General features: G+C 49.4%; 2 protein-coding genes across 6 annotated transcripts in view; one reads left to right on the top strand and one right to left on the bottom strand.

The window, feature by feature from the left end:
* ACSF2 (acyl-CoA synthetase family member 2) overlaps positions 1–25,596 on the bottom strand; it is a 35,264-nt gene that overhangs the window by 2,367 nt on the left and 7,301 nt on the right. For 2 of the 3 annotated variants that reach the window (XM_030506136.1, XM_030506138.1), the window contains 9 exons: positions 22,534–22,652; positions 22,157–22,319; positions 21,656–21,751; positions 20,575–20,723; positions 20,099–20,190; positions 18,920–18,996; positions 903–1,010; positions 629–780; positions 53–194 (listed from right to left, as the gene is read on the bottom strand). In XM_030506136.1, coding sequence (XP_030361996.1) covers positions 53–194; positions 629–780; positions 903–1,010; positions 18,920–18,996; positions 20,099–20,190; positions 20,575–20,723; positions 21,656–21,751; positions 22,157–22,319; positions 22,534–22,652 — 1,098 coding nt within the window. The remainder of the gene's footprint in view (positions 1–52; positions 195–628; positions 781–902; positions 1,011–18,919; positions 18,997–20,098; positions 20,191–20,574; positions 20,724–21,655; positions 21,752–22,156; positions 22,320–22,533; positions 22,653–25,596) is intronic. The other variant, XM_030506137.1, reaches the window with a different exon arrangement.
* On the top strand, positions 9,899–17,698 carry CHAD (chondroadherin). Of its 3 annotated transcripts, none has more exons than XM_030506141.1 (4): positions 9,899–10,707; positions 14,222–14,385; positions 14,542–14,687; positions 16,718–17,698. In XM_030506141.1, the coding sequence occupies exons 1-3, from the start codon at positions 9,934–9,936 to the stop codon at positions 14,681–14,683; spliced, it is 1,080 nt and encodes a 359-aa protein (XP_030362001.1). In that variant the 5' UTR covers positions 9,899–9,933; the 3' UTR covers positions 14,684–14,687; positions 16,718–17,698. The 3 variants fall into 3 exon arrangements, with proteins under 3 accessions (XP_030362001.1, XP_030361999.1, XP_030362000.1); XM_030506139.1 differs by having other exon boundaries at positions 9,934–10,707; positions 16,715–17,698; XM_030506140.1 differs by having other exon boundaries at positions 9,934–10,707; positions 14,542–14,692.

Genomic DNA, 25,596 nt, shown 5'->3' with positions numbered 1-25,596 from the left:
GCAGCTCTATATGCAGGTTTCCCACCACAGGAACCACCTCCCTCCCGCTCACCTGGACCTCCTCAACCTTGGGATGGGTGTGCAGAAACTGCTCAAGCTCTGCTGGGTAGATGTTCTCTCCTCCCCGAATAATCATGTCCTTGCATCGGCCTATGATTTTGCAGTAGCCGTGCTCATCCAGGCTCGCAAGGTCCCTGCAATGACACCACACTCCTGGTCCTGGCCTAACTACGTGGAGGAATGGCTGATGCTCCCACCCAGCCTGGTCTGGAGGCTGAGGTGCCCCCTGAATACATGGAAGGGATCAGAGAGCTCCTGCTACAGCCAGACATTGCCATCAGCAGTGTCCACACAAAGGAGGAAGGCAATTCCTGCCCCTGCAGTGTACCCCCACAGCCCTTCCATCCCTCCAGTAGCCAAGTGATGATCCCCTTCTCCAGGGGCATTTGGCATGGGGAGCTCTCCGCAAAAAGCTGTTCTGAAGTTTGATGGGCACATCAGAGCACTAAGTTGGGTCAGTTTTCCCTACTTTGGAAATCACAGCCAAGGCACTTCCATACACATCCATCCCCATCCAGCATCACCCTGCAGGACAGACCAGCAGGAGCAGGGCTGTTTCTAGACTCACCCTGTCTTGTACCACTTCTCATCAGTGACCACTTCGCTTGTCTTGTCAGGGTCACCCCAGTAGCCCAGCATCACACAGTAGCCACGGATCTGAAGCTCCCCTGCAGTGTTCAGAGGCAGGGACTGCCCTGTTTCGGGATCCTCAATTTTTGCCTACAACGGAAGAGAAGGGCTCAGTAGGGGATATCTGAGCCAAACATGATGGCATGCCCCAGCGCCAGCACCAGACAGGGAGGACACTGAGGTCTGCTGCAGGCAGGGAGGGTCACGGTCACCTCTGTGTGGGGAAAGATGCATCCCACCGTCTCGGTTTTCCTGGTGATGCTGTCGTCAGGGAATCCCATGAAGGTGACAGGGCTGTTTTCTGTGGTCCCATAGGCAACCTGCAAACACAAGAGGAGAAACATGCATAGCTCCAGGCATGGGGAAGACAAAGCTAGTGATAACCACAGAGAAGAGTGGGGTGGGAGAGGTTGTTTTCACAGTCATTCAGGTCACAAGCAAGCACTGCTCTCCTGGCCCATGGATGGACACATTGGCTATCATGCACTTTTGACACCACAACTTTTCTGGAGAACCCAAGGTTCACCCTCCTCCTTTTAACCTGTGTCTCTCCAAGCCCTGCCCCATTGACTCCCCACCATCTCTGCCAGGCACTGACTTTGCCTTGGTGCCCTTGCAGCCATCTACTCAAGGTGCTGAGTTCACCTTGCATCTTCTACAGCTCCAGGCACGTCAGACATTGCTTTGGACAAGCCTTGGAGCCAGCAGTGGGCTCCTGTGGGACATGGCATGTCCCACAGCACGGCTGCTGGCTCCAGATGCTTTTGTTCAGACCTCAGCTCCTGTAACCTTCATAAAGGCATCATGAGGCTGCACAATGCTCGGCGCAGCAGCATTTGCAGACCAAAAGCCTCACAGCGGGACAAAAGCTTCTTGCTGCTAAACCTCCCTCACCACTAATCCCAGCGGCAGGATCCGAGTCACCTCAGCTCGAGGTCACTTCTCCTCGGAGGAAAATTCCAGCTCTTTATGCCCAGCTCAGAGGCAGCAGGAGCCGGGCAGGAGGAGCTCTGAGCAGCTCTGACCTGCACCAACAGTGAGAGGACTTTAGCTGCAGGAGCATGGCTGGGACATGGGAAGCATTTGCTCCTTTCTCCTTCACATCTTCACACTGGCACATGAGCAGCCTTGGCACCAGATCTGGGTCGTGCCTTTAGAGCAAATGCCCAGCTCCACCACTGGACAGTGCCCACCAAACTCCAGGCACTGAGCCCAAAATTAACAAAGGGCTTTGCAAAGGACTGTGATGAGGCACCCTGGAAAAGCACACCTGTATCCTGAGCTATACAGCATCCTGGGGGGAGCACTTGGTGCTTTCTGCTGTTCGGTGCTGCTGAAGGATCTCACATTGGGCACAGACTGTTCTGAGGCTGATGCTCTTGCTTGACTGCACCGGGGTCAGTGTGAATCCGAGCTGGAGATTTGCAGGAGCCTGCTCTTAGTCAGGAATCTGGAGGAGACCGTCTCCAGGATGCTGCAGGGACCATCTGGTGCAAACTGCTCTGCTAGGAGCCTGGCAACCCACAGGGAGCGACTGTAAATAGGCTTCTCCTACCAGACGCAATGATAGCTTCCCAGCCGGGGTGGAAACCTACAGCGTCTAATGCTCAGACAGGATTTCTCTCCCACCCACTAATACGAGTCCTGTGGCTGGATCAAATGACTGACGAGACACCGATCCAAGATCCTAAACACTTATTAAGAATCCCAGCGCCTTTGTTGTTCTGTTTTACACTGCTGGATGAATCGCAGCGCCGGGCCCAGGATCCCAGCCAAGCCCTGACTCAACCCCTTCTGCCTCCCCGGGTCGCTCCAGCAGTTTAATTGGACGCAGCAGCAGGCAGCTCCCTGGCAGGACGATGCTGTGGTTCACCAGGCTCCTCCAGATGCCTGGCACCTCGCCGGGTACCCCAAGCACCGCCTGTCCGTGCCTTGGCCTGCGGCTTGTCCCCATAAACACCCTTGCACCATCAGCAATGGGCTTCCCAGACAGCGACGTGGGTCTGAACCTCCAGCCTGCTGCTTGATCACTTCCCCTGCCAGCCTGCACCAACATCGCTCTCTGCAGCCAAACACTGGGATGTTGCTCCTGAACTTCCCAGCATTTCTCCCTTGGGATAGTGTTTTCCCCAGCTGCATTCCCAAGACCAAGCCAGGGGCTGCAGCAAGCCCTCACACCAGTGTGGTGTCCTTCCCTATCCTCATCTGACACGTGGAGCATCCTCCAACAGCTCCATCGTCAGCAGGAGATGAAACAATGCTTCCACAAAACTCTATCTAGCAATTTAAGCTTGGAGATATCCACAAAGATTCCTATCTTTCAAGGCCCAAAGGGACACTTAGCATCATCTATCCACGCAGATTCATAGCTTTCAAGACCCAAAGGGACACTTAGCATCATCTAGCCTTGTCATCTGGTATAATTCAGTCCAGAAAACCTCACCCAATCATTTCTGCATCAGCTCCATAATTTCCGCTGGAGCTGTATCTGGTGTCAAAGCAAAGCTTTTCAGAGGCAGAGAGTCCAGCTCAGACCCTTGGCTCTGAGAGAAGCTACAAGAGTACAGAATATAATTGACTGTAAAGCATATTTTACTGTGAGGACCACAAGTGACCCCCCAACGTCCAGCACACAGATCAGTCCTGCCTTCAGCAACGACAACAGCTCCAAAACAAACTGCTGCCTAACTCCTACCGACAAGAGAATCATTCTTTGTGCCTCCTGAGCCTCTGTCTAAACCAGGAATAAAAAGAACATCTTAGAAGTGTGTTTTTTAAAGCATATTTCACAAACATTTCCTGCTCGCGCTGTTTAAACACCGGCCACTGCGGAACAGGCAAAACAGCCTGAAGAAGGAAGTGTCTAAAAAGGAAAAATAAAGTGAAAACAATGAGACTCCAGTCTCCTTAGTAAACAGTGGGGAGGCAGACTGATCTGGTGGGGAGAGTGGGAACTGTGAGCACCCTGGGTTTTTCCCAACTGTGCCGCTTATTTACTGCATAACTTGGAACACATCACATCGACTCTCTGCTCTTCGGTTCTCCCCAGTGTTCAATGGCAATAAAAATACCCACCTGTGTTCAACTGCTGCTGAAAAGCTGTGATGAAAAGGCTGGATTCAGCCCCATCAGTGCCCCAAGTGGGGTTATACTGGGTGAGACTGGAGCAGAAGGGCAGAGCTGCAGGAGGTTCTTGGAGGAAACCTCCTCAGGGCCTGAATGATGCTCAGGGAGGATCTTTGCGCCCCTTGTCACCACCCTTTGGTTATGCCACACTGGAGGATGATGGCAGGGCTGGAACCACCAAACTAAAACCTTCAGAAACAGCTTCACTGAAGACAATATTGGCCTTGGAAAAAAGCATCAAATTGACTGTGAAATAATAGGGATTTTAAGACTTCAGAGAGGGCATAATGAACAACAGAAAGCAAACTGGCAACCCAAAACATGTGCTAAGAGACCTCTAAGAGGCACTTTGGACCTCTCTCAGTGTAACATGCCCAATGGATCTAATTATCCCTAAACCCATGCTGAGCATGTTGTCTATCTTTGGTACCTCCACGAAGCCAACCCCAGCCTTTCCCTCCACAGCCAGCTCCAAATCATTCTCAACTGAGCATCTTCCTCACTACCAAGATCACCCTGAACTTGGCTGTCCTCTGGGGACACGTGTCCCTTTGCTTTGGAGCTGTCTATCCCAAATTGTATTGGAATATTCCAGGTCAACTTTGCCACTGCAAAAAACAACTTCTGCTCATGTCCAGCCTATGTCACAGCGAGGTTTAATCTCCTTCCCCAGCAACAGTACCAGCTTTGTGTCAAAAAGGACACAAACAAGCAGGTCTTGTGGGACAAACCTCCAAGCGTGGCCACCCTGTTGGCGTTTCTCCCCACCCAGGTTGCTGCCAGACAGTCCCAGTTTGGATGGGGCTTAAAAAGCTCCCATAAATATCAGGTGCCCAAAGCACCGTCTTTGTGTTGTAGCACGCAATGGCTTTGCCTCAGGAGGAGACCACTGCAAAAATGGGCAACCCAAAAGGCTGCTGCTGCTGAAAATTAACCTCCTGTTATGGTACAGTCAGGACAAGCTGCTCCTCGTGGTCTGGAGTTAAAGCTGCTTCTCTTCTATCTTGGGGAAGTCTTGAGGCTTGCAAGTATTTCCCCTGTCCTGCCAGCGTTTCAGAAGCAACCAGCGAAGGCGTGTGAAGTTACTTACTGGTTTATCCACAGCTTGGTAAAAGGTCTTTGCTATGTAATTAACTCCATCCTCCCTGGTGCTGGGTGCCAATGTGTTTAGGAAAAGTGGAATTAAAAGGAAAAAGTGAGAGGAAATGTGTTTTGCAAAGGTAGAAAACCACTGGTTTGGGGGTACCTGAATGCTCAATGCTGCTGGGGAAGAAACTTGGCAAAACCTAGGGGTAAAGAACATCCTAATGGATTTGGAGAGCTCAGCTCCCACCAAGGACATGGCTGGAAGTCCAGGATCTGTTTGCTTTCATGCTGCATTGTAAATGTTCTCATAGCACATTCCCATAGCTTCAGCAGCTTCTGAAACCACCTACTCAAAGAGATCCTCTCCAAATATGAGGTGGGATGGGATGGGGAGGTCTCACTTTGGCCAAGGCCAAGGCAATCACCATATGGAGTCAATTTTCCATCTTGAGAAAAGGGGGGACTCATGGCTGAGGAGCATTTGGGAAAGCTCCCGGTCTTGCTTGGATTAGAGGTGTTCTGCAAGTGAAGAAAGCCCCTTCTTCTTCAGAGCCTGATGGGCTGCTGGGAGATGCCCGGTGCCTTGCAAGGGTGGACACGGCAGGGCTGGGGAGAGGCAGTAAGGGGAGGAGAGGCCAAGAGCATCATGCAGCAGCTGCTGGGATCAGAAGGGAAGGGTTCAGCCAAACTGGAAGCATGTCAATGGGTGGAGGCCATGCTACAATGGAAGAAAACCATCAGAGGGAATGGCTGCACCCACCATCATCTCTTACAGCTCAATAAGCAGCTTGGCCCCCCTATCACAAAGGGCAGCATCTTTCAAGCATGTCAGAAAAGATAACTCAGGTCTGAACTCAGAGCCCCACATGCACTGTCACTGACGGGGATACTGCACATCACCCAAAGCCAGGGATTTCTTAGGTGCTGCCTGGAAGAGGAGGGATGACCCATGAGACCCTCTGGGGCTCCCCACTGCACACCCACCAGGGCTCCTCAGACACTGCAACCCCCCTGGGACACTGCAGAGGTTGCACTTTCTCCCACCTAGTGCTGGGCATTGCCAGGGGCTCAGCTCCACAAGGGATGATGCTGTGCAGGCTGCAAACACGGACAGCATGTGCACCCAGGCACCCCCAAAGCTGCCTTGAGCCCTCGCCTCCAGCCAAAAGAAGGAGACTTGCACCAGCTACACTGGTGCCACTTCAAGAAGGTGATTGCCAGTGTTCACTGACACGCAGAACCAGATCTGGAGCCCCTTAAAAGCTACAGGATCAGGTTTAAGCAAGTAATGGAATATTTTAACATGGAGCTATCTTGATATGCCAGAATTGTTAATACTAACAAAAATACAGATTAAACATGGAAAAGACCATCTCCAGTGCCGTATCAAAACAGCTCTGACCTGCAGCACCAAAGAAACACCCCACATCTATATTTATACTGTTTCCAAAGCTGTATTTCTTTGCTTATCCCACAACACCTCCGAGAAGGCGAGGATGGGAGCCCAGCATCTGCAGCTTACCCAGCACCAGGAATGTTTGCACAACTGTTAATCAATTAAGAAGGAGAGGATGGCAGGAAGATAATCCTGCCTCTTCTGCCATGTCCCAGCAGCACCAGCCCCAGGGGACCAGTGAGGTAGGGGCTGGAGCAGCCCCAGCTCACTGCGGTATCCCACTGCAGCAGAGGGAACACTGACACTGCTGCCATTGTCACCTCCAGACTGCCAGCCACCCACGAGCGGGACCCGGGAGAGCTTTTGAGGATCACTGGATGTTTGCTGGCTGGTGGAGGGCTGAGGAACCCGGTGTGGGAAGATCAGCTCAGAACACAACCAGCCGGGAGCCCAGGGCGAGATGCCAGCCAAAGCAGATGCCAACCAGCTCCCGCCACAGGAATGTGCTCACCAGGGCACAGCAGTCAAACAACATTAGAGGAAAGAACTTCCCTTTATCCAACGTTTGTGCCTGGAGAAATGGAGCTGAGCAGCAGACACCTTTCCCCCAGTAACACTGTCCTGCTGCATCCCATCGTGGGACTGAAAATAACCCAGCATCCATCTAAACCTCTGTTGCAGTCAGAGGTCTTTCTCCTTTGAAATCAGCAAGACAAGACCCCCCCAAAACCTTCCTCTGGGCACTGGGCTGGTGGGGAGCCCATAGGGACAGCTTCCCACCTTGCACCAGCATCGTGGCATCTCACGAGGAAGCTACAGGTCTTACTTGTGTCCACAACCACAGCACAGGCATCCCTACAGGTACACAGTGTCCCTGTCCCCCAGAATCTTCAGTCTCAGCCAGCAAACAGATAAAGGGTGGGAAAAAGGGAAATTTATCCCCAGAGGAAGAAAGAAGAGAAGGTGGTTTGAGGTTTGGGCAGCTTAACCTCTGAAAAGGGTCTTGTTCCAGAAATACACATGGGTGGGATGTATTTACGGCCCTCACCAGCTTTTTGCTCCAATCTGACTCTTGCTGCAGAAGCAGCAAGCTGTTAGCTGGTATTTTTTGCAAGGAGATGGGAAACCCAAGCATCAGCCATCAGCTGCCCTCAGAGAAGGAGCATGGATACACTACCTCGCTTCAGTGTCCAGCAGAAATAGGCTGGATTTTACATCTCACCCATCAGTTGCTCTCACGCAGAGCAAGAGCTGGTATGTAACTGCAGGAATTGTTCATCAAATGATTACAAGACTAAAGGTGGTTGAACCTGCTCAAAGAAAAGAAAAAACTATCAATCAGTGGATAGAAGATGATGCTTTAGAGGTGAATTTTCCCATTCACCCAGCTCCCTGCCTGAGCTTTACGAGCAGCACGCACTTATGGGACATCTCAGTCCTGGTCAACCTGGAGAAGCAATGAAGGAAAACACAGGATTCTTCTGTCTGCCTCCTCTTTCACTTGTCTCTAAGGTCCTGACCAAGACACTCAAAGAGCTACTCCAGAGACCAAAACACACACATGACCATTGCGGTGCCTACTGAATCAGGTATAAGCAAAGATACCACTGTTTGGTCAAAGAGTTTTAAGTCCTCCAGTAACTACAGCATAAGTTGATCACGTCCCTCTGGCAGGAGCCTGGAGCTCCTATGGTCAGAACATACCTCTGGAAATGAGGCAGGAGAACTGCTTAGCATCATAGAATCATAGAATCAACCAGGTTGGAAAAGATCTTTAAGATCATCAAGTCCAACCGTTCCCCAGCACTGCCAAGGCCACCACTAACCCACGTCACTAAGGTGACATCTACACAGTTTGTGAATACTTGGGCAGACTGTTCCAATACCTGATGACCATCCCCGTGGTGCTGAGGTGAGTGGTGAGGCCCTGGCTGCTCCACAGCAGGGCTGGCAAACACTGGAAGCCTGACACGGACCAGTTTGCACTGAGATCCCGCATTACATCATCATTCCATCTGGACCACAGCCTCACCAGAACCTACATCCACACCCTAGAAGCCCCTTTTCTCCCCCAGACTGGTCATGCAATGAAAACAGGGTTCATACTGACAGCTGCTGAGCAGAGGCTGGGCTGGCAGGCAGTTTGCATAGCACCACTGGAGCATGCTCAGCGGTGCTGGCTGATTCCTCACTGCAACAATGGAAAAACCCAGGAATCTCGGTGAATAAGCCAGTCTGTGTCCTAAGTCAGCCCTTGGATTTCCTCCCTTTCTTGAGCCTGTCTCGCCTCTGCAAAAGCTCCGCTGGGGCTCTGCAGCCAGCCTCGGGAGCACAACTCTCAACAAGCTCACAGTTATGCGCTGGGCTCTCAACTGTTTGCTGCAGCCAGGAACTGGCTGGAAATCAGTTCAAAATGTTCCAATTCCAAACCCCACCCCACAACCCCTGGATCTCTCCCTTCACACTCACAGAAGCAGCCACTGGGGCTTTTAACCACTTTGCTTTAGCCTTCTCCATTGGGAGAGCAAGGGACATCCCTTGTGCTGTTAACTCACCTTTGCCACTGCTGCCCCAAGACAGGAGCCAGGGCAGACTCTAGTCCCAGCTCCAGCAGTGATTTCCTTGCTCTGCCACCAATACCCACACCTTTCCCTGTCCACAGCTTCATCTTGGGAGCCATAGGCATTGTCACCCACCAAACCTACACACAGCAGGGCATCACTGTCTTACATTTCATAGCCACCAGCCCATGCCCCACCACTTCTCCACAGGCTCTTCCACTGCCCCATCCCTTGGAAGGCAACAGCCACTGCTCCACAATACCACATGCTGAGAAAAAACCCCCTCTCACACAGGTCTCCTGACCATGCCTATGGACGTGCCACACTTAACTGCTCACAGGAAAAGACACAGCAGAAATGAAGACTTGTCTTTGCTCTCCCTTTCTTGGCCAGCTCCTGGGTGCAGTCTAGATCTGCAAGGCTTCAACCAAAGTTTTGCATTGCAAGAGCAGCTACAGCACTGTTGGCCTTTGGCATGACCCTGTATTGCTCCCATCTTCTCCCATCCCTATTCAGGCAAATTCCTTTGAAATCAGCAAAACAAGAGCCCCCAGAAACTTTGCCCTGTGATAACAGGACAAGGTGCTTCTCCCCAAGGCAGCTGAGGATAAATACATTCCAGGATCTTCAGCACAAAGTGTCTGTGGAGCACAGCAGTGCTCCCTGCTATGCTGTTCAACCAAAACATGTTGTTTCCCCCCCCGATGAATCTGGGCCCTGCTCAGCTCAGGAGGGAGCAGATGGGTTCCCCACAGAGCAGGTTTGTGCTTGTTCTCCCTGTTGCAGAGAGGAAAACTACCTCAGCTCAGTGTCTTCAGCAGCAGGGCCCGGCAGGACCATGGATACTCCCCTGCCTGGTGCCAAGGGGTTAAGCTCACAGTAAGTTCCCAAAGCCAGTTGCTTCCAACTGGCTGCTGCCTGCGGTTTGTGGGAAGGGATTTTGCTTTTTAATAACATTATAAATAGGGCTGTGTTCAGCATGCTACAAACACAGTTACTCTCTTCTCTCCCACCCATCTCCCTCCTTCTCCTTCTCCTGCTTCTCTTCCCACCACACTAATTCCAGGTCTGACCATGTATCGGCCAGGCTTCTTCCTCAGTGTCCTACTGGCATGTCTCACCTCCGTCGTGCAGGCATGTCCCCCGAGCTGCCACTGCCACGGTGGAGACCTGCAGCATGTCATCTGCGACAACGCGGGGCTGAAGAAGATCCCCAAGGTGCCCGAGCAAACACGGCTTCTCAACCTGCAGAAGAACAACTTCCCCGTCCTGCCGACCAACGGCTTCCGTGACATGAAGAAGCTGGTGTCCCTGCACCTCCAGAGCTCACGGATCAAGGAGATCTCAACTGGAGCCTTCCGGGGGCTCAAGAGCCTGGTCTACCTCTATCTCACTGACAACCAGATCAGTGTCATTAAGCCAGGAGCCTTTGATGACCTCACTGAGCTCACCTACCTGTACCTGGACCAGAACAAGATCCCAGACCTACCCAAAGGGCTCCTCTCCCCTCTTGTCAACCTATTCATCCTGCACTTAGGCAGCAATAAGATCCAGGAGCTGAAACCAGGGGTCTTCAGTGGGGCCAAAGACCTGCGGTGGCTCTACCTCTCTGACAACTCCCTCACCAACCTCCTACCTGGGGCCCTGGAGGATGTAGAAAACCTTGCTGTCCTCCACCTGGACAAGAACCAGCTGAGCAGCTACCCTGTGAATGCAATGAGTAAGCTGAGAGTGCTGGAGGAACTGAAGCTTTCTCATAACCCAATTGAGGTCATCCCTGACAATGCTTTCCAGTCCTTCGGGCGGTACCTGCAGACGCTCCACCTGGACAACATGAAACTGAAGCAGGTGAGTCCTTTCTCTTGCCATTTGCTCTGGATAAGAAACATGGGGCTTGGTTTTCTTCTCCTTCAAAAAGCTCTGTTTGCTGTCCCTCCATAGCAGAGGAGAGGGTGAGATGCAGGTCTGCAGGCTCTGCAGACATCAAGGCACTGGCCAGCCAACACCACTCTTACATGACTCAAGTGAGGGATGAGAGCACTCCATCCTTCTGTTATTTTATGCAAACCCAAATTATCTGGTGTTGTTCAAACTGCCTGGAAAGGCAGCACATTCCCTCCCAAGCTGGCGGTGACACCAGACGTTGAGAAAGGTATTTGGGATGCTCCAGGACAAATAGCAACCTTCCATCACGCCAGACACAAGGTGTGGGATGAGAGGCGGGTGTCTGCTTCCTACTCGAGGGATTGAGGAGCACTGCCACCTTGCAGAGCAAAACTGCTCTGCCTCCTTCCTTCAGCCTGGGTACCTGTTGTAGGTTGGGAGGGAAGAGGAGCTATGAATAGCAGTGGTTTTGTACCCATGCCTTGCAGACAGGTAGGCATAGGGACGTTCACCTCCCCCATGCCTCCCAACTTTACACATTACAAAGAAAGGTTTGTTTATTGATGCTGTCTCAAAAGGAACTCACGCAGCATCTTACAAAGGGGCCCTGTTCCCACTGGCAAGGAGGAGGAGGAGGGAAGTTCAGGTATCCCAAATGGCAAAACAACCCCCTTCTTTTTCTGTGGGAAACAGGCAGGAGCATCACACTCAGGGAATCACTTGCATTAGGACCCCTGAAATGCCAGAACAGAAACAAGCACAGTGCAAGAACAGCAGCAGCCTGATGTCCTACGTACACCCCACGTGGCTGGGAAGGGAGGGGGCTGCAGGTAGAATAGAACAGTTCTCCCTGGGATGATGCTTTGCCAAGAAGCCCGAAGACAAAGGGAATCCAGGTGAGGCAGGCGAGGACTTCACAGCAGAGCTATACCCACCACATGGAGGAAGATGTGATGAAAAAGAATTTCTTAGCAACAAAGACCAACTCATAGAGCCTCACAGGGATGAAATCACCTGAAAGCTACCAGGAATAGAGTTTTCAAGGGGATATAGCACCCAAAATGCTCAAAAACTGGAATTACAGCATGCCTAGGTGGAGAGCAACACTACCTGTAACAGCTCGGTAGCACTGTCAGTATTTAAGCCCTTGTTCACTCTCAGCACTAACGTCTGCAGGATGGGAATAAGCAACTCAACACTGAAAACAACCTGCTGACCTCTCTAGGCAAGACCTCAGACGTGCTGTCACAGCACTTCTGCAGGCTCGGGTTTAATGCAGTTTCATCATGTGCAAGTCACAAATCACAGCTTAAATGCTGTACCAGCTGTAGAGACATCAGAGTCCCAAGTTACACATTAGACTAACTCATGCTGCTGGGGTGCTCCAAGGAATTCAATGTCCTTGTATCGGCCAGAAAGCAGGGATTAACAATGCTAGCCAACAAAAAACACTTTCTTCTGTTCAGTGACCCCCTATGGACGGGACCTTTAAAGGCTCTTCTGCAGCCAGATGCCTCCTTTCCTCCCCAGCAGCCCAGTAAGACACCAGTTTACAGGACCAGCACTAACAGGGATGGCTTCTGCAGCTTTAGGGCTTGCATTCTTTGTCAGGAACACAAACTCCCACCCCAGCTCAGAGCCTTCTCTTCAAATCCTCAAGGGCCTCATATCCAAACGGCCCACGCGTGAACTGTGCACTGCTAGGAGACATCTGATCACAGAGGTCTCGCGACCTAGGAAATCACCACCAAATGCTTCAAATGCCGCTGGCATTTTGGCTGCAGCTCTTGCTCCTTCACAAAAACACTGTCCTTAGCTGTTCCCTGCATGGCTCCAAGAGTTTTGAGCTGATTAAATGCAGAGCCCTTCTACTCAAAGCTATCTCAGCCTGTATTGCATTGAGCAGAACGAGGAGAGCCCTCAGGCTACTCCGCAGCTCCAGCATGGAGCTCCCAAAGCAATCCACCAGCATCGTGGACCCCCTTCAGTCACAGGCCAGGACCCACCACATACATCAACATGAAACCAGGCAATGCAAGCTTTACAGACACCCTTCTCTGTGTATTGATTGCCAAATAACTTAGAGCAGCAATCAATCCTCCATCTAAATAAGGGAAGAAATAACCCATTTCTTCACAAACGCGTGCTCTGGCAGGCAGCGCAGCGGCTGTAACCAGCAGATGTGAACTCTCCTCACGGGGCTGGGAGAGGAATGAGCAGCTGAGACAGTACACCACTGTCCAAAGCAGAACGTGGCCAGGCTGCCGCCCCGCTGCACGGCATGCCAGCATCTCTGAGCAGCTCCACTATCAGCACAGTGAAGCCTACCAAGGTCAGCTCAGTGTTAGACCGCAGAGGCCAGCCCCACTGATTGTCCAACAGCTACAGGACTCTGGGAGCCTCTTAGCTAAGCTCTAATCCCATCCAGCATTGCTTAATTTGGAAGATGGCAAAAGTTCACAGCTTAAAATAGTGGGTTTTCCCTGTCAGGCTTTTTAGCTTAGAGAGCTTGAACACAACACCCTGATGGTCCCATCTGAAGTGCAAGGTTCTGGTCAGCAATGGGAGAACAGGTCCTTGACTAGGAGGGTTCTGGTAGACCTAATGAGCCTCCTCTTTGCCCTTTAGAGAATGCTTTAGCCCCCCCAGCTTTGAGAAGGGGGAGAAATGCTTTGTCATAGCCAAGAGGAGCTTTGTGCTTTGTCAATTACCCCCTCTCCAAAGCATCACCACCGAGGAAGTTTGCGTTGAAGGGTTTGCTTTCAAGAAGAAACTTTCCAGCCTGAGTAACCGTGGGGTGAAAAAAGACAGGATGAGGCTTCAGGGAAGAGAGACAGAGCCAGGTCTACAGCCTCTCTCCTCTCTTTGGCAGCTTTTTTAAGGGAGGCTCTCCCTGAAAGCCTTCCCATTAATTGAGAAAAGACAAATCCTGCAGCATCCCCTGCAAACAACTCACTGGAGATGAGGAAAAACAGAGGAGGTTGAGGTGCTGGAAACCCGCCTCTATTTCTGCACTGCTCAGACGCCAAGTGTAACTTTCCACTTGGAGCCCCCGGGCACTGCCAAAGTCTACAGCCCCTTCAGACGCCACAAACACTCCCTCCTTCAGCCGTTCCAGGACAGGCAACAGGCTCCGGGAGGGTTTCCAGCCTTGGAAAGGAATACACCCAGAAAATATCTTCATTTAGAATGGAGAAGTATGGCTCGAAAATAGAGAAGGCTGGCAGACTTGACTGTATTTGGGGATGTAGCTGCAAAGACAATCCCACATGGATTTGGGACATGACTCTCTGCAGGCAGGGGACTCCATCACCCATGAACCCACTCGTTTGATACCTCTGTTAGGTGTCCAGCAAGCCAGGACACCCTTCCACTATTCTTTCCATGCTTATGCCACTAAGTCTTGAACAGAGACACTCAGGTTTGAATTCCCCCTTCCCTAACTCAACGTTCCTCACCAGAAACCTCTGTGCTTCAGTTTGCAGACAACGCGTTCACCAGTGTGACCGTGCTGAAGACGGCTCACGTGGAGAACAACCGGCTCACCCAGCTGCCCCGCAACTTCCCCTACGACAAACTGGAGACACTGACGCTGTCCCGCAACGCCTGGCACTGCAACTGCCAGCTCGCACATCTGCGCAAGTATGGCATTCCCTGGGGTCTCCTTGGGGGTCCCCACAAGAGGGGGATGCTGAAGGCTGCATCCATCCTCAGCAGCTCCCCTTTCCACTTGTAGTGGATATCCACGGTGGTTTTCCTTCTCTTAAGCTCCTGGTCTTCTTCCTCCCCGTGTCCCAGGTGGCTGAAGGGCAATCGTACCCGCACCGACGATACCTGCTCTACACCCGCACAGTACCGGGGACAGTCCATCAGAGACACCCCAGCCCTCCGCACCTGCAAGCTCCCCACCAAGAGGTCCAAGAAGGGAAGCCGCCATTAAACACGTAAGGTGGTTCACTTTCAGTCAGATCTACCAAACACTGGTAGGGTTCTATAGCTGACTTCTGTCTCTGACTTGAATAACACTAGGGTTTGGCTCAACACAGCTCATCCATTCACCCATGGACACCTCTGCTCAAAGCTGCTCCATCTCCTGGCAATATTGGGCTCCACGAGCTCCCCAGGACAAAGAATCTGCCTGGATTATCAGGGATAGAGTCAACCCTGCAAAACAAACATGGGGCTAAAGACAGGCCTGGGGCAGCAAGTAAGGGTGGAACATGTAATTAAGTGTCAAAACAAGTGTGGGTTTAGCCCACTCTTACCCTGAGCTGGGATCAGAGATGCTTTACTTTTCTAACTGATTGGAGATGCTCAGCCTATTGCCCTAGTAAAGGTCCTCTGAAATCCAGGGCAGGACATTGCTGGGAAATCTGCGTCCAGGCTGTCCAGCCTGTATGAAAATAGACGTCTTCCATAAGGAGCAGTTTTCGGTCCAGCACCTGCCTTTCAGCAACTACAATTCCCCTCCAAGACACTCAGGTATTTAAAAACAAGGGCTAATGCCTTCAAATGAGTGTCCCAGAAGAAGGAGGTTCGAGACAGCAAATACTCTTTGAATAGAGTGTTCTAGGCCAGAAGGTGATTCAGAGACAGGGCTGACTTTCCTTTGAGCAATAAGCTTGCTGACATCTACCAATCCAAACACCAACTGTGAAAACCTATCACACAAGCATCTTCCACAACTGGATGCTATCAAGAGTATTAAAAACTCAGCACACAGAGTAGCTAAAAAGCCACAACTGTCATCACTCCATCCCAAGCATTTTACTTTTCCCCATCCCAGGAATACATCTGGAGGTTGTACGGATTCCAGAGGACTTTGGGTGAGCCTGAAAGTTTATAAGCTCTTGGGAAAGGGGGTTTTGCTCATCTGTTAAGTAGAGTGTAGTGACCCTGCACTGCACTGTATGAACAAGGGTTGTCACTGTGTCCTATCGTAGCAGAAAGGACAAGGCAGAAGCCTGAAACTCAGTTATGGCCATTTGGTCCCCAGTTCACCGAGGATATGCATAACAGGATGGAGAAAGTAAATTTATGACCAAAATCTCAGGGATGATGCCAGCTGCCTTCCTAAAGTGGTTATTTCTCTTGCAGTGCCAGAGGTTTTATGGATTAGAGATGGAAATACCAGTCATTCCATATAGGGCGGATAAAGTTGCGCTCTGAGGACGGAAAAACTTCAGTTTTCTAAACCACAATACTCAAATGTATTTTATTTACAGGTCTGGCCCTTCTTAACCTTCTTCTCTCCCTGCCTAAACTCAATTCCAGTTCACTCCTCCATGATGAGAGTAAGAAAACCATGACAATAACACCAGTTTTTACTATAGCACCTTCTATCTGGCTCCCTCAAACATGTTTACAAGTGTTAATGACATAGAAAACTATCTATTCCAGTCTTGCAGAAGACAAAGCTTGGTACCTTCGGGTGTCAGTGCCAAAATACAGGCACACAAACCCACTCAGTGTGGTGAGCATGATTCTAAGGAATATGAAGCATCCGACTTCATCATGTACCTCTTGAGAGCCAGGCAGCTTTCTCAGATGCCAGCTATGGGGGTCTGTATTTCATGACTGATGACTTGGGTCACTGACCGTGTTTCAGCTGAAAAGCTGCTTGGCAGTTCCTAAAAATCTGCCTGCCCTGGATAGTCTGAACTGGGACACCAAAATAATTCACTGCTTCTGAAAACCTCACTCTTGGGTTTCTTCCTTTACAAAGAAAGTGCTCACTGACCATTGACACTTCGGGTAAGGTACTCAGGAGTCATGTAGTGAGTTGGCAGAAGAGGTCAGAGATGGGACTAACCCATCTCCTCTACTGTGGGAGCTCACAATGGCTCTTTGACTCCTAACACTTCACTTTCAAGTATGGGCTTCACTTACTCACTATAAAAACAGACAAGTTTACTGATTGCTTGGAAAATCCCCTTAAACATGTGACCTTCTCTCTTCTTTTCCCCCCTAGCAGGCCCCGGTATGGCCTGTCCTGGTGACCGGTCACTTCAACCATCAGAAAACTACTGACTTCTGAGTCCTTCCTTTAAGCTTCTCCTACCTATCAGGAAACATTTCTGATATATCCAAACATTTCCAGCCTCCTCCGAATCCCTGCTTCTCTGCTCATCGCAGGATGGAATCCACCTTTTCAATCTTTTCCGACATCTATATATTTTAAAAGAGGCATTCTTATGCATGACCATACTAAGACAAAGCTAACCTAGATCCTGCCGGTAAAACACAGTCATCTTTCCAAGAGGCAATATAACCCACGTCCCCAGTCAACCAGTTGGTCGCTGTCTCTCCCTTTCCAGTGGAGTGGAAGCAAGAGGGAAGGTTGGAGCATCCTTCCCCCAGCTGCTTGATCAGGAAAATTGGTCTCAACCCATACAAAGCAACTCCTCTGCCTTCCCACGGAGGGGATCCCTGCAGGCCAGGGCTGAGGGGGATAGGTGAAGCAATGACCAAGAACCGGTGGCCTTGAGACCGAGCTGCCCTTTCATGCCAAAGGGCAGCAATCTCTTTAGGTTGGCCAGAAATCCTTTAAGCAAAGCAGTATTGGGAAACCCCAAAAAGTGGAGCCATCTGAAGACTGGATTCCCTCCCACTCTGTGGGGTCTACCAAGACACATGTACATCCAAGAGGAGAAGGTGTGCGCTGTGCAGCCTGGCTTGGGCACCCCTCCTCTTCGCCCTGCCCATACTCCAGAGGATCTAGCAGGACACCAGGATGACTGTGGTTTATTGTCACGGCTATTACAATACCACAGTTGCAACCTAACTGTGTTTTTTAATCTGAAAGAGTTATATAAATATATGTATATTTATTCCTCTGTAACTGAGTGTAAATGACCTTTAAGGGGATGAAAACTCCTCTGTCTCCTATGTAGAAATCAAATTGTATATTTTCTTATGTACATCTTCTGTATAAAGCTCTTGCTGCAAAGATGAATTCAAGTCTCCCTGTGTCTGTCTGAGGGCTGGGGGATCAGAAGTAACACGAGACCAGTGGTACAAATATAGACTTAATCCTCTTTATCCTATGGGCAGAGCAACTGTTTGGGAGGGTTTTATTATTTCTCTCTCTACAAAACAGGAACATGTGCACGTAATGAGTCCTGGGCACTTGCAGCAATGTCTGAAAGTATTTTGTGAGGCTAAATTCAAGTCTACTATAAAAATAGGTGTCTGCCACCTGACAGTGCCTGACAACAGCGCCAGGGCTGTCCTGGTGTTTTCAGCTCAGCATTAAGAGCATCAAATCCTGCCTCCGAGACGGCTCCAGGACGGGTGCCCTGGACTCCCCTGGTCCATGGCAAAGCACACAGTCATCCCTGTAAAGCCCTGGTGCTGGTGTGGTCCTGGTCTGCCAACAATAACACGCCTAATCTGACTCCCAGCCCTGTGTGTTTACTCATCACAACAGTCTGCTCCCTCAGCATTTGAAAGCAGCACGTTATTGCCTTTAAATAAGAAAGTTCTTTTTTGTCTCAGCCATTCACTCACACACATGCAGAGGGCAGAACCTGCCCATGAAACAGGTCACTGGAGCAGCACTGACCCCCTCCACATGCAGGACGTGCTGATGCTCTTGCACAGGGCAAGGGTGCAGGGACATGTGATGGAGCAGCAGCATGTGAGGTCTAACATGTGCTGCCCTTCTGGCAATGCAATGCCTGGTGCTGCATGCATGGATGGCGCCATCCCCACAGCCAAACACATAGTATGCAACAAGGTTTTATATCTGCATGCACTCCAGGATGGTGTAAGAAACCCAACAGCTTCACAGCAAGATGAACACATGTATCCACCCACACCGATACAAACCAGCAACGCCTCTTCCATGATCATTCATCCTTGCAGCATGTACAACAGAAGGGTTTATGAAAGCTTTGAAACGCACCAGCAGGAGCTCAGTTTATAACTCTCAATGCAATGCCTTCTCTTCTTACAAAGCTTCCTCCTCAGACACCCCACCAGCAACCAGGCAGAACCCCCCTTCTTCCTCCCAGCCCCTCTACACCTTTGCTTTTCAGCCTGGCCTCACACCCATGGTCCCATTACACCTGATCCCACCACCATGGGGTACCACTGCAGTGCAGAGATGCCCAAACTCGGGCTCTCATCAGGACAATCACCACTCGTAGCTCCAGTCGCAGCAACGACAACTCACCACCATCTCCGGCATGTGCATCTTGGTCATAACCATCTTCATGACCTCAGGGGGAACAGGAGAACCTGCAATGACTCCTGGAAGAAAGAGGAAAAGATGACTGTCTTGGAAACCATCTATTTATTCCCAGGTTATCATCTATTTATTTCTCAGAGGTTCTGTACTTCCAGATTTAAATGCAGGTGAGACCTTTGGGATAGACTGGTTCCTGTCAAAATACTTGCTATTTTTATGGATTAGAGGTTGTAGTTATTCGAGAAGCAAAGGCTGCAGCAAGGCCAGTTTGCCTGGATGAATGAAGGGTTGGCAGAGTTCACTCATTAGGAAAATAAACTCTATAGCACAAACCTCGTCCAAGCTGTAGTTCCCAAAGAGGGAAGATTCAGAGCAAAAAGAGGCACAGATTTTTAGCAGGACAAGCAGTCTCATCAATCACCACCACCACAAAACCAAAAACCTTTCCTCCTGCCTTACACAAGGCAGCCCTTTTGGGAGAGGGCAGATCACATCTTCACTTGTTCTGTCCTAGGATGGCAGAGCAAAGGAGTGGCGTAATACATAGGCTTTGCTGGGGAACAAGATGAGACAGGATGATTTTCCACATAGCAGAGATGATTAGGTAATCTTTAAATGTTTCTGCTCCAGCAGCACCTTCCCTCAGTGCTGTCATTGCAGCAAAAGGGCTTGTGGTCTCCCCGTTTCAGCTCAGCTATTTCCAAGGCTGTCTGTGACAAGACAGAAAGCTCCAGGATGCGTTTTCACACCCTCTCCAATATTTAGATGAAGGCAGGAAACTTTAGGTCAGAGAAATGACAGTGTAGCTCTGCTTTAGGGACTGCACCAGCCTAAAGCATCTGCTGCCACATGGTGGTGGCTGGTGAGACAAGAGTTGAGCAAACAGGCTATTCCTGACACCTTCCCTTGCAGATGAAACAGAAAAGTCCTTTCTTAGACTGCCTTAAGATGAGAGAAGAGTCCTAAAAATACATCTCTCTTGAAGGAAACCCCAAGGAAAGGAAACACAACATCAAATTCACAGTGAAACACAAAGCTCATGCAACTAAACTCTTCCAGAACAGCCAGTTGCTTGAAAAGCTTAATACAGTCTCCCAGCAGGGAACAGCAGGAACAGTAATATCCAATTTCTCAGGATTTTTCCATCTGAGTTCCAAGACTTACCTCCCCGGAGACTTGACAGGTCGTAGGAGTCAAAGTCCGGCTGGGAGAGCATATCTATGAACATGGTTGGTGTGCCATGCAGAAAGGAGCATCTTGAGGAAGGGGAAAGAAAAGGTGAAGCTGGAACCAGGGAAGTTCCAGCTCAGCACCTATCCCATCCCATCCCATCCCATCCCATCCCATCCCATCCCATCCCATCCCATCCCATCCCATGAGAACAGCAGCACAGAGGCATGCACAGCAGATATACTGTTCATCAATGCACATACACGTATATAAAAATAGATATAATAAATGAGTGTATTATGCAAACACAGTGATAGCTCTTTTGTTTTATGAGCTACACATGAAGAACAGGCTGGAAATGCAGCTCTCTGCAGCAGAGGGCAGGTGGTGAGATGCAAAGACACACCAGCCACAGCAAACCAAGCAGCTCTGCAAGGTGATAACCTCTGTAGCAAGACACAAGCGCTCACTTCTCTCGAGACACTGCCTCCAGCGCAGCCTTCCCCTCGAAGCTCGGTGATGAGAAGATGCAGGAGGACCCGTGCAGAGCCATCACCATGCAGCCTCCTACTGACGACAGGCAGTGATAGAGGGGTGAGGGCAGGGCAACGCGGTAGTCCTGGGATCAAGCCAAAGACAACAGTGAGGAGAGGAGATCTCCCAGCCCACGACCAGCCCATCTCTACCACTGAAGAGCAATGATCTGAACAGAGTTTTCCATGATTCACTGAAAACTTGCTGGAAATCCAGCATTCATCTGTGTTTCCATTAGTTGGAAACACGACGCTGATCATTCCTGCCTTTAATAAAAATCAGTTTGGAAGTTTTTGATGTCAAAATTTCATGCTGTCATTTTGCAATGCCTTGTCTTTGCTGGACTTTTTGGCCTGGTATTGCTTACACATTATTTTATGCTACTCCAGCAGAGTGGTAGCGCTATGACAGGCATGAAGCGTGCAGGATTTGGCACATGCCATTAATTTTGTCTTTAAAAGCACCAAAGGCTCTGAAGACTGATGAAACAACCGAACATTTTTCTGTATCAAAGCTGCTGTGTTAGAAATAACTAATTCAGAACTTCAAATGAAAATATTTGCCTTTAACGATATTAAAACTAAACTGCAAATAGCAAGGTCACATCTTGATAAGAGTTATGAGACCCTTACGAGTCTCATATGAGTTTCATGTATAACGACATGAAATGAAGTCATATAAAGCAGATTAAAACCTTATTCAACAGAATTCAAAGCTAACATCCAGAGTGTTGTAATTATTTCAAATAAGCATTCACCAAGATGAAAAGTGGTTAATTTCACATTTTTCCCTTAAAAAAAGGCATCTTTTTCCCACCCCAAAAAAACCTTCACATGAAACTAAATGAAACATCAATGAAACTCCATTGAACTGACAAATGTTATGGATGAGTATCCCTCAGTGTCACTCGCAGCAAAACATCCTGCACCTCTGCTGAGCAAGTACCAATGCTCTCCATACTGTGGTGTGTCTGTGGCCATGGAGACCACCCCAAAGTGTGTTCCCGCCAAGACCCACCTGCTCTGTGAACCCCAGCCTCAGCCCAATCAGATGGGCGTTATTCACAATGTTCCTGTGGGAGAGGGTGGCTCCTTTGGGGCTTCCTGTGGTCCCCTGAAAGACACAGGGCATTATGCAGTGATGCCACCTTTTCCAAGGATGAGCTATGTGTGCTCTACGGAGATCTCACTCTTCATTCTCCATTCAGACCGGGGAGACTTATTTTCCCCTTTAACAGCATCTGAATCCAAAACCATATGCACACACAAAAATGGTCCAACTTCAATTGGACAGAACTCCCATGACACCCCCTTATCTACATCAACCCCTGACAAAGGGCTGAGCAGCAAGAATGGAAGAAGTAAGGGGAAATGTTAGAACACTTCCTTCATCCTACACGAAGATGGAACAGGGCTTGATCTCAGAGGGCACAAGGAAAAGGAATGGGGTCCTCAGCATCTCATACATCTTTCCCTGTGTCCCTCAACCACAAGGCATGGAGCAGGCAGGAGCACCTACTGAAGTGAACTGGATGTTGATGGGGTCATTGCAGGAGAGGGTCTGCTGCACAGCTCTTAACTGCTTCATATGGCTGCTGTCCCCTGCCTGCATCACCTCATCCATGTGGAAGGTGCCAGGCAGCTTGGAGTCCAACATGATGACAGTGTTTAAGTTGGGTAGCCTGACAGGAAGAAAAATACCATCGACAGTAACAGGGCAAGGAGAAAACTGCCTGGAAAGGTGTACACTTGTCAGGGCAAACATTCAGGAGAACCTAAGTTGTTCTCTTCACATAAGGTCCTTCTTCCACCCAAGCCTGTGTTTTGCAGCTGAGAGTACACAAGGCAGGACCAGCTGCGAGATCAGTGCAAAGACACCATTTGTTCCTAACTCACCTTTTGCTCTTTATTCCCCCTGGGCTGGATGTCTCTATCTCGGGACATGACTGCTTTAGGATATCATAGTATTTCTGCGTTTTAAATTGAGTGGGAAACACCAGTGCCTTACAGCCAACCTGTGAAGGGAGACAGAAACTCATGAGAGGTCACGTTGGGTTGATGTTCAGGCCATGCTAAAGAGCAGTCACCTCTGACACAGGAATGTGCACAGCCCTGTCACACCACACAGCAAGCATTAGCTATTACACCACACTGGGATTTTCTCCATGGCTTGTTTCTGTAAGCACATGATAGAATCAGCAATCTCCAGGCTAAACCCAGAGATTTTAAACTCTTAGTAAGATCCATTGCATGCAGTGGCTTAAAGATTCACTGGAAAGCATGACATGGCTCTTTGCACAGTGAGGCTGAAATAGCTGTACTCCCGGGGCTGGGGCCATAGAATCATAGAATAGTTAGGGTTGGAAAGGACCTAAAGGTCATCTAGTTCCAAGCCTCCCACAGGCAGGTTCAGTGAAAGCAAATGCAAGCCATGCATTCATAACACCCCTCAAGCACAGGGCAGGGTGCTGTTATTGCACCCCAAGCACCCATGTAGGAGAGCAGAGCTGCAGCCTGAGGTTCCCTCTTCTCCCAGGACCAACACTCCTCATTGCAAGCACAAGGCAAACACCACGGGTTTTCACATTAGGAGTCCCACCACTAACAAAAAGCCCAGTCCCAAAATATGGAAAGAAATCAATCATTTGAGTTGATCTGAAATGAGGAATTTTGAGGAACTTGGCGAAAACAAGGAAACCTAAAGACCACCTCTCAGGTCAAGCCAAGGTTTTGGTGTGGGTTTTTGAAGATGCTCCTTTTGCACCTCTTTTTAAAATTATTACTTGTTTTTTATAGTTTTATAACTATATAATTATTAATCAGCTATTTTGAAAACTTAAACATTTTGCTTTCAAACCTCTACATCTACACAACCCTAAACCGAAGCGCTTTCATTACTCCAAGAATTCCTATTTCTTTTCCAGCAGAGATTTGCTGAATCTGACCCAGATTTGAAAACCCACTTTCTTCTTCCAAATAAATGCATTCTGGTCAAATAAACCCTTCACATAAATTATTTACTCAGCTGGTTTCATTATTTTCCCAAGGTCCATGAAACGAGACCAAGGCTCTGGCAATAAATTATTTGTAAGCATCCTCTAGGGTTTGTCAGAAGGGAAGACAAACATTTGCTCTATTTTCTGGAACAGGCTGCCCAAGGGACTGAGGCTGTTCTGGGATGTTACTATTAGTTCCTTCAAACTACTATTCTGCATAAAGTAGCTTTGCAAAAGAGATGCTACATGAGGACTGGAGCTTGCAGGGCAGATGCTATATGAGATAACAGTCACTAGTTGGGCTTCTCCCACTTGGTGTCAACCTGAATGGTGGCACCCATCTTTAAAGGACCTGTCATATGAATCCTGCCATCAGTTTGCTTTTCCAAACCATGGAAATACAGCAGGAATTCAGCGTGTATTTCTGTATATACCAAAGGGAAGGAACACGGTGGAGCAAAGGCTGACAGGAGGCAAAGCCCTAAAGTCTTCAGGGGTTTTGCTGTGCAAATAAACAAATACAAATGATTAGGGGGTGCGGGACACCAGACATCCCAGTGCCAAAGGTACGTGGAAAAGCTAGGAACATTAGCAAACCTGGGAGGGCGAGACAGGAATAATCCCCAATGGAGCTGAAACACATTTCTGCTCTGACCCGATCAATATCCCATCTTAGCCCATCTCCTCCTCAACTGGAGGAGGAAATCAAAGCAGACTGACACAGAGAGATGGAAAGGAAAACAAAAGCCAGGTCTCCTTGGGGAAAAAGGAAAGCACTGCCATGCACGTTTCCAGCTGGTGAGACACAACAGGCATTCAATTCTAATGCACCAAAACAGGAGTGAGGCCACCTTAAGAGGATTAAATGAAGGGGAAATGGCAACTCGCATTGCAGCCCAGCAACCAATTAGAGTTACTGATGCAACTCGTTGCCAGAAATTGTCTACTTTCTAGGTTAAGCAAGAGCTTGGATAGTGCTGGGAAGACCCAGAAGTCGTTCGCTCTCTTCTAATATCAGCCTTTGATTTAAAGCTGAACAAACTACAGATGAGCAAGTTAGCTTAATTAATCCTGAGATTAATTTTTAGCCATCAAATGTTTAATAACCCGATTTCCTCATTACTGGAGCTAAGAAGCCAGAACAGTTTAAACTGATGGATGCTCTGCAGGTTGCCAACTGAAACCCAGGCAGGTATACAACGGTAGCTAAGGCAGCAGAGATCAGACAGCAGAAAGATGTCAAGCAGTGGCAATGCCTAGGACTTAAACCAGGTTAAACCTAAGGCCTAGGACAAATCTGGGAAGGAGAAATCAAGCTACCAAGTCAGCTTATCCTTTCTGAGCCTTCCTCCTTCCAAAGTTAAAGTCCCAGATGGTGATGTTTGCCCTGAGCAGGAGGCAGGCAGGATGGCACCGAGCTGGACAGGGTGGACACACAGTGCTGTCCCTCCCAGGCAGGCTGGAATGTGAGTGTGGGAAAGTTGGAACTGATTTAGGACAGATGTTGCCTCCAGAGATTGCAGCCACGCTCTGTTACTGCACATTCTCTGCTGTCCTGGCTGCCAGCTTCTCGAGTAGTCTCTGGGTAACATATTTAGTCTTGTTTTCCTCATTTCCTAGCAAATGATTTCTGGCAGTTAGGGCTGTTATTGATGTGATATTGGCAGTAGATGGTTGTCAGCAGAGAGAGAGGGATGAGAAGGATGCAGATAGACAGTGTGGCAGCCATGGGGAACAGCATGTGACCACTGTGTGACCACTAAACTGCAGCTTCCTCCCCTTGGTCATGCGTGGTGTGTTCCCTCTACACAGCCACCACAACCCTGCTCTCCAGCCAGCTCCCCCTGATATACCCAGGTCCCAAGCAGAAGCTCACCTGTGCTGTGTCCCCACTATCCCCTTTAACAGACAGCTTCTTGTATGAGTTCTCACAACAAATCAGTTAGTATTACCAGCAAGCGCC

This window comes from Strigops habroptila, chromosome 14, assembly GCF_004027225.2.
Source record: "Strigops habroptila isolate Jane chromosome 14, bStrHab1.2.pri, whole genome shotgun sequence".
NCBI classification, from domain to species: Eukaryota; Metazoa; Chordata; class Aves; order Psittaciformes; family Psittacidae; genus Strigops; species Strigops habroptila.
Note: the sequence above shows the minus strand (reverse complement) of the source record. Positions and strands in the feature narration are given on the sequence as shown.

What these genes read in the sequence shown, in the direction of transcription:
- CHAD (XM_030506141.1), top strand. Translation starts at nt 9,934, where the DNA reads ATGTATCGGCCAGGCTTCTTCCTCAGTGTCCTACTGGCATGTCTCACC. An exon ending in ACAACATGAAACTGAAGCAG is followed by an intron (nt 10,708 to 14,221) that starts GTGAGTCCTTTC and finishes TCTGTGCTTCAG; the next exon opens with TTTGCAGACAACGCGTTCAC. An exon ending in CAGCTCGCACATCTGCGCAA is followed by an intron (nt 14,386 to 14,541) that starts GTATGGCATTCC and finishes CCCGTGTCCCAG; the next exon opens with GTGGCTGAAGGGCAATCGTA.